At 37.9% G+C, this 7,897-nt stretch overlaps 2 protein-coding genes and 1 long non-coding RNA gene across 3 annotated transcripts; 2 read left to right on the forward strand and 1 right to left on the reverse strand.

The window, feature by feature from the left end:
* The first annotated feature begins 5 nt into the window (after window positions 1-5).
* Window positions 6-1,798, forward strand: LOC105314170 (mediator of RNA polymerase II transcription subunit 20-like). Its single transcript, XM_011408168.2, has 4 exons — window positions 6-61; window positions 114-256; window positions 1,060-1,322; window positions 1,519-1,798. The coding sequence occupies exons 1-4, from the start codon at window positions 48-50 to the stop codon at window positions 1,720-1,722; spliced, it is 624 nt and encodes a 207-aa protein (XP_011406470.1). The 5' UTR covers window positions 6-47; the 3' UTR covers window positions 1,723-1,798.
* On the reverse strand, window positions 1,697-6,552 carry LOC100633370 (histidine ammonia-lyase-like). Its single transcript, XM_011407600.2, has 19 exons — window positions 6,150-6,552; window positions 6,042-6,096; window positions 5,791-5,836; window positions 5,568-5,715; window positions 5,451-5,517; window positions 5,217-5,333; window positions 5,116-5,162; window positions 4,879-5,018; window positions 4,654-4,701; window positions 4,444-4,591; window positions 4,268-4,363; window positions 3,563-3,702; window positions 3,077-3,142; window positions 2,944-3,022; window positions 2,750-2,800; window positions 2,655-2,690; window positions 2,339-2,473; window positions 2,080-2,258; window positions 1,697-2,025 (listed from the first exon to the last, which is right to left on the reverse strand). Exons 1-19 carry the CDS (start codon window positions 6,466-6,468, stop codon window positions 1,945-1,947), a joined length of 1,998 nt encoding a protein of 665 aa, XP_011405902.1. The 5' UTR covers window positions 6,469-6,552; the 3' UTR covers window positions 1,697-1,944.
* A 45-nt stretch (window positions 6,553-6,597) lies between these two features.
* LOC109584406 (uncharacterized) lies at window positions 6,598-7,731 on the forward strand. Its single transcript, XR_002185986.1, has 3 exons — window positions 6,598-6,792; window positions 7,065-7,535; window positions 7,598-7,731. It is a non-coding gene; the product is annotated as an uncharacterized LOC109584406 (long non-coding RNA).
* Window positions 7,732-7,897: the final 166 nt, after the last annotated feature.

The following is a 7,897-nucleotide window of genomic DNA, read 5'->3' on the forward strand; positions in this document are numbered from 1 at the left end:
ATCCTGAAACCACACTGTCTAGTATACGGATTTCACGTGTCAAAAAGATGGGAGTATGTTGGTAAGTGAAAATGTTTCTTTTTCCATTTTGAGAGAGTGTCCATTCATAATAGCATAGTCCAGTGGGCCTATCCAGAGAGTTTGAATACTAGCCAAGCGTTGGAGACCCTCCAGAGAAGGATAGAGTTACTGGGAGCTACTAGTCTTGGGAATTGGTCTGTGGATTGTGAAGTACTACAATCAGCCACGCCTATATGTAAGTACAAATGTACCATGAAATCAACAAATCCAAGGCTTACGTAAAGTTATATTTACTCAAGCGCTCATATTACAGCAGACTGTAAACTATTTATGAGATGAATCATCAAGAATGCCATCTTAGTATTGGGCCAAAGGGTAATTTACCGAAATTGAAAAGGAGAGAATTCTTCCTTTTTGATATTTTTTCTTGATACATATACATGTACTTATGTTGTGAAAAAAGTTTGAGCTGATTCTAATCAAAATTGGATTTTTTGTGAAGTGTTAAACTTACTCCGAAATCGGGCAAAAATCCTAAGACCCTATAGTACAGGGTCTTAGGCCGAATTTCACCGAAATTGAAAAGGAGAGAATTCTTCATTTTTATACCTTTTCCTGATGCATATACACATACTTATGCTGTGTAGAAAGTTTGAGTTGATCACGATCAAAATTGATTTATATGGGAATTTTTAAAGTTACTCCAAAATTGGGCAAAAGTCCCTGTACTATAGTACAGGGTCTTGGGCCGAATTTTACCAAAATTGAAAAGGAGAGAATTCTTTATTTTTATATTTTTTCCTGGTGCATATACATGCACTTATGCTGTGTAGAAAGTTTGAGCTGATTCCGATCAAAATTGGATTTTTTATGAATTCATGAAGTTGCTGTCAAAGCCCCTGTACTATATAGTACAGAGTATTTTGTCGAAAATGGCTAGGAGAGAATTTTCCATTCTTTTCATTTCTGATGTATATATATAACAGAGCAAAAAGCAATTATCCTAATGATATTTTCTTTCTTTATTTTATGATGCAGCTGGCTCACAGAATAAATTCATCTACTTTATACACAGTACGGAATATCCCAGGACCACATTCACAGTTGTCGATCCGCCATACCTCTGTCTAGTGGCCGATAACACATTAGATACCATTTTCACTCATTTAAAACAAAGCTATGTACCACGGAAGCAGCTGAAAGTGGAGGCCAAGGGACTGAGGTATGAGGTGAGAGGTAAGTATATCGTCAAGTTTGGATCGGTCACTTTCAGTAACACAAGCAAATCAATCATTGTTGAAGTAAGCAATAATAATGAAAAAAGAAAATAGTATTATAGTTCTAATCATATTTCAAACTTTCTACTTAGCATAAGGGCATCAATGTGCATTAGAAAATGCTGTACTAATTTCAGAGCCATTCCTTGGAAAAAAGCACGGGCCATATATAGCCTATAGTATTTGTTAGAAATCAGTCATTATCTTTTTCTCCTTATAGACAGAAGATATAGAGGAAAACACAGTGAGCACTGCTTGGGATCAACTGGTAGAACTAACCAAATCACTGCTACACACGTCAGTTAACATATCCACACCAGAACACGTACAGAAAGCGCTAGATGGTCGATATGCACCTGCAGACAGCATGGTGCAATACGCTCAGATATTCCAACAGATAAGGAAGGCAGGGAGTACCAAATAAAGACATAACAAACAACTTCAATAAATAATTAATAACAATGTAATATGTTTTTGGATTACAAATCAGTTTAATAATAGTGAAGGTATGTGTTCTGGTCGGTTACAAGGTTTACTGTTGAGTATAGCTTTACTTTTATGATCAAAAGGTAAAGAAGCTAGAGGAATAAAAGAGGTTTTATTTCTCTGTTCTTGTATACATAAAATTTCTAAGAGTGATGGAGCATCACTTATTAGCAGTGAAAGTGTGTCCAGAATGAAGTGCTTCCTCATATGCTACTATGTACGGAGAAACAACATCCCATACCTAAAACATGGGCACATAATAATTATCCTTCCTCTCTCTCTCTCTCTCTCTTACTTTTCCTTCTTGTATAAGATTAGTTACAGCTGCTATATCAGGCGCCATGAATCGATCAGTGTCCATAGTCTTGACAACAGAGCGTACCAACTTGTACACTTCCTCAAGTGGGTCTGTGGTCTTCTTTGGACGATGGAAGTCGAGGGCTTGACACGCAGCCATCAACTCAATAGCAACAACTAGAAAGAGAGAGAGAGAGGGGAGATCGCAAGTGTAAAGCAGTTTGTAACACATACAGAGCATGTGTATATATACTTACCTTGTTCAACATGACTCACAACACTAAGTGCCTTCCTAGCAGCAAACCCACCCATAGACACATGGTCCTCAGTCCCTCCTGATGTAGTGATGGAATCGACTGATGAAGGATGTGTTAAAACCTTGTTCTCCGATACTATAAGGCACAGTTAATAATAAATTATGACTACATATAAGATTAGTTTTCTAATGGTATGCAAGGTTGGGGAAGCCCATAATGATAATAATTATTATAAAGTTGCTCTATAAAAGCAATTTTTCGAAGAGATTTGACATACATTTAACACCCAACAAAGAGATTTTGGTGTTAAACTTACCCAAAGCAGCAGCTGTTACATGAGCCAGCATAAAACCTACAAGTGTACATAAAATTAGTATCGGGCTTTGAATGTGACTGTGTATAATATAATACCTGAGTTAAGTCCACCATCTTTAGCTAGGAAACCAGGTAGATCGCTGTACCCTAATAATTAGACATAATGAACACACACACATATCACAGTCAGGCTCTCTCTATTCCTCTCTCTCTGCTCTACTACTCTCTCTCCCTCCGTCCCTCCCTCTCTCTCTCTCTCTCTCTCTCCCTCTCTCTCTCTGCCTACCTACCTGGATGTACCATTCTTTCTAGCCTTCTCTCACTCATATTGGCAATCTCATGTACCCCAATTGCAAGGTAATCCAGCACCTATAGGTAATTGATGATTAGGTTGGCTCACAGCATAGGATTAGTACTGCTTACTTTGGCTGGATATTCTCCATGGAAGTTGCCTCCAGATATGGTTTCTGCTCTATTAGCCAGGATTATCTACACAAGAAGAAGTGTCAGTAAATAAACATGGCACCTTCTCCTCTCTCTTTCTCTGTACACATCCCATCCTATGATACATATCTAATGCAACCAGACCTAATGCTATAGCCAAAATCAAATATACGGCTACTACATGTATATTTACTATTGACAGCACTAGAACACTACTATACTTGCAAATCCTATTACCAATTACAAGAATGGTATAATAATAACAACTATTATTATTATCATTATTTTATTTTATTTTATTTGTAAGCTTTAAAAACTACTTTCCACTATCTTTCCCTTATTCTCTCCTAACCTATTCTACTATTCTGTCCTATTTTTATCTTTATCACAGTCGTTGTTGTTGTTGATTATTATCATTATTATTATTATTACTATTATTATTATTATTATTATTATTATTATTACAGGGTTATCTGTAGCACTGTTGATTTCAGTTGACAGTATCCTTGACACAAAGTCAAGAGTATCGTGTACTATCCCATGGACCTGTGGTACACATCGCATGGTGTATGGGTCTTGAATACGATTGCAATCTCTATGACTCTCTAAATAATAAAAAAGAAGACATTATGATAAAGGTAACTTATTAAAGAAAGAAGTACAATATAGAAGAGAAATAAAAGACCATACTATTATACCGTACGGTTATAAATTTCATGGGGTATTAATTTTCGTTAATTTCGTGGTTAATTTTTATCCACGAAATTTTAACCCCTACCCACCCACACATAAAAACTAATTAACGGGCCATGCAGAGTTCTAACTACCATTTCCAAGCCAGTGGAGGAGCCAAAGTCTTTGTCTATTACTCCATATTCCACTATAACCCATATGTGTTGGAAGCTAGTCCAGTAGATCCAAGTGAAAAGAAGTTTGCTAACTGCCATCCACGAATATTTGTACCCACGAATATTCACGAATATTGGCTTCTAAGGACATTTTGGAGAAAACACGAAATTTTGGACCCTCGAATATTACCAACCATACGGTATAATATAGGCAGAAAATTATTCCTGTGGTTGCAATAATTTATATAAGAAGAACTGTCAAAACCACAAAAATTTAATCTGCAAATCAAAGTTTTCATGCTACACATTGTATCTTGATTACCTCTTATTTCTGATGGATGCACATTAGAATCAAGCAACGACCTCAGCCTACTGGCCACTAGCAGCTGGCCTTGATGAGGGCGAAGCAAATGAATATCTAAAATAACGAAAAAACAAGACAAAGATCAGTGAGCATGTCAGCAACATCCACTGTATAATCTACTCTGTCTCTAATACCTTGATCAAAAGCTCGAGGTGTTCCTTTCAAGACATCAATGGAGAGAGCAGCAATCACATCAGCTTGATCAGCAACTCTCTTAGACCGAAAATAAGCCTCAGAGCCTAAAGCTGATATAAACTGAGTCCCATTAATAAGAGCAATCCCCTGTAGTAATAGTAGTAATAATAATAATGAAATATTACTACATAGCAGGTAGTGGGCATTACCTCTTTGGCTTCTAAGTGGATTGGTTCCAGCCCATGAGCGTTTAGAACCTATCAACAAGTCATAGAGAAGAGAGAGAGAGAGAGAGAGGGGTGTGTTAATAAATTATAATTGGCGGGTGTTTGGTTTTACATTCCAGCTGTTGGTGTGCATTAATTGGCTATTTCATTTGACTGCCAATGACTGGTTAACTGTGAAAGGTAAAGAGAGTGAGAGAGAGTACTTACCTCTTTAGCATCGCCCCAGTCCGTCTTTGGCCCCCACATCTCTCCCTCGCCCATTAGACCAAGTGCAAGGTGGGACAATGGAGCAAGGTCACCGCTAGCACCGACTGTTCCCTTCTCTGGAACAGAGGACAAACAAGAAGCTACAAAAAAGCAAAAATAACAGCACAGCTGCTTCAACCACTTAAACAAGCAATATAGATAGAGCATAATGTTATGGTAAAAGGAAGAGAAGCTTACCATTCAAGGCATTCACCAGCTGCTGTAGCGTCTCCAATCTTATACCACTGAAAAGGTGTAAAGTAAAATACAATTTCCTCTCTCTCCCCCTCTGTCCCTACCTGCAGCCTTTAGCTAATACGTTAATCCTTAGTGCCAGTAGGAGTCTGGTCCTCATTAATGAGAGGGGCTCACCCAAACAAGTCGCATGCGAACGAATCAAATTCTCTTGCAACTTACTAAAACAAAAACACGAGAATTTATTCAATAAAGAGATCAAAAGTATTGTGGATGCATGTGTGCAAACATCATCACCATATACAACATTTTTATAGTAAGTGTATATCACAAGTTACCTAACATTCTCTCTTGAAATAGGGACAGAGGCAAACCTGCCAAACCCTGTGTTAATACCATAAACACCTGCAAATGAGATTTGAAATCAACAACAAGGAGGAGATGTCATACAATACCTTTATCTCCTTCAACTATCCTGTCCACAACTTCCCTGGCTTTCTTTACTCTATAGATAGCTTCCTCCGATAGTTGTACACGGTATTTACCTAATCCGATTTGGATCAGATCTTCGATAGAGAGTGAGTATCCATCCAGAGATAACACCTACAATGAACAGAGGGAGAGAGAGAGAGAGTGCAAGAAGACTATAAAGAATGGCTGATCAAGTGTATAATATACTTTGTCAAAATGTTGCTGAAGCTTCAGTTGCTGTTCTTGTTGCATGCTAAAGGAGAGAAAGAGGTGAATGAATAATTGTGGGTACATACAGAGTACAAGGTCATGGAGGTTGATTAATAATGCAGTAAATTCATATTTACTGAAAGCTGCTGATGCAACACTATGAATGTGTATAATAGTGCCTTGTTGACAGTAACAGTAATGTCAACAAATGATAATGTACAAACAACATTCATTCTGTCTATCTTTACCTGTTGTATATTGATTTCTTGTATGGGTCAGGCCTAGGGTTAGTTTTCTTTGGACCTAGAGTTACAAAATAGATCCATTTCCCACCCCTCTTGCTTTCACTTTCTTACATAAAGTAAGCCTATCCAGATTTTGAATGACATCTTTCGCTTTGCTATCAGGACGTAAGGTCTCTTCGCCTCCCTCCTCGCTGTAGTGTCTCAATTCGTAAGTAGAAGGAGACGGGTTGCAACTGCCTCTATCTCCTTCCATTATCTCTAGCTCTTTGAGTAGCTCCGGGACAAGATCAGCTACCGTCCGGTCATCAAACGGAACGGGAAGGCTTAGCGTTGGTCTCTTCTCACCACCTTCTCCTCTTCTCTCGCTCTGTACAGTAACGAAATAAATGCTATCATCCCCTACATGGGAAGAAGACCCAGATGAAGACATTATCAGGAAAATGAATCCAGTTTGGCTGTGACCGTTGTACCGTATTTGTGTGGTCTTAATCACTTCTCTATACTGTATGTTGGAGGTGTGTATGTGGTGTGTTTGATGGGTGGGCTGGGCTGGGTGGGTCAAGAAGAATTCATATCATCTCTGATACGAAATCAATGATTCAAGCCTGATGTCTATTTTGATACAGCCCTGACTGGCATCAATGTTGAATCATGGATGATCATCATGATTGTATCATACTAGACTGATTGCTTTGCAGGCTCCCCATAATCCATGATACAGGAATGTATCAGGCTGATCCTGATTGATATCCAGGTATGATGCAGGACTAGCCTGTATGCATAATGCATGCACAAACATGTAGATCTATGCATCAGAAAGAAATCGTGCATAATGGAGAATTCTCTCTTTATAGTCATCTTCATGAAATTTGATTACACAGCCTTTGACTCAGTCTCTGTACTATAGTACAAGAACTTTACAGATTCATCATAATTAGCTCAAATTTTCTGCACAATATATGAACATGCCATATAATTGTATCAGGAAAAAAATTAAAATGTAAATTTTCTTCTTTTTAAATTTAGCAAAATTTGACCCAAGACCATGTACTATCATAGGACAGGGACTTTGACCAGATTTTTGAAGAACTTCATAAAAAACTAGTTTTATTGGAATCAGCTCGAATTTTCTACAGAACATACGAACATGTATCAGATAATTCTGTAGCCCACTATGTGTGAAATATTGCTCATGTTAGCTCCTTGAGGTGCAACTGTACAGTGATGTTAAGATCAATCATGAAGTGTGAAACATACTTCACAGTAGCCCTGTGCTCTGCATGATCATGCAAGACTTAATCACATGTTCATCACATGCTCTTCAGTTGTTTGAGAAAAAAGGTTTATCTGTCATCTGAAATTTGTTTCAATAGCTGATTCTTGAGTTGTTGTGCTTCAATAAGTCCCTCTGTTCTTCATCGATGGAGCCTAAATCCTGTTTGATATTTGTGATTGTATTATGTGCAGTAACTGCTGTCTCTTGCAGTAAAAATAAAAGTAAGATATTGCAAAGTTTTGTAGTACATTTTGATTCATTGTACATGATCTTGTTTGTGTAGGAGAGGAATGGCAGTTGCTTATTCCTGACGGTAAAATAACCTCCTCACCTTCAGACAGTGCTGTTAAAATAGGAGAAAAGCTGACAGTCTTTTGTACCTATCCTTCTTACATCCTACCACACATGCAGAAAAAACCTCGCATCTGTCATGATGAGTTTAAGAATGGTAGAAAGGTTGGAACTGTCTGCCACAGGATTAAGAGCACAACTGAATCAAATTCTGGTGAACTAGTCAACTTTCTTTACCATTACACTCCATCCCACCGTGGTGAACATGCCTCAGTTCACCTGCTCCAATCTT

This window comes from Amphimedon queenslandica, unplaced genomic scaffold (assembly GCF_000090795.2).
Source record: "Amphimedon queenslandica unplaced genomic scaffold, v1.1 AMPQUscaffold_13516, whole genome shotgun sequence".
NCBI lineage: Eukaryota > Metazoa > Porifera > Demospongiae > Haplosclerida > Niphatidae > Amphimedon > Amphimedon queenslandica.

Coding starts and splice junctions, on each gene's coding strand:
- LOC105314170 (XM_011408168.2), top strand. Junction 257..1,059: donor ACAATCAGCCACGCCTATAT/GTAAGTACAAAT, acceptor TTTATGATGCAG/CTGGCTCACAGAATAAATTC. Junction 1,323..1,518: donor GCAAATCAATCATTGTTGAA/GTAAGCAATAAT, acceptor TTCTCCTTATAG/ACAGAAGATATAGAGGAAAA.
- LOC100633370 (XM_011407600.2), bottom strand. CDS start 6,468: ATGTCTTCATCTGGGTCTTCTTCCCATGTAGGGGATGATAGCATTTAT. Junction 6,097..6,149: donor TCTGGATAGGCTTACTTTAT/GTAAGAAAGTGA, acceptor TTGTAACTCTAG/GTCCAAAGAAAACTAACCCT. Junction 3,023..3,076: donor ATGGAGAATATCCAGCCAAA/GTAAGCAGTACT, acceptor AATTACCTATAG/GTGCTGGATTACCTTGCAAT.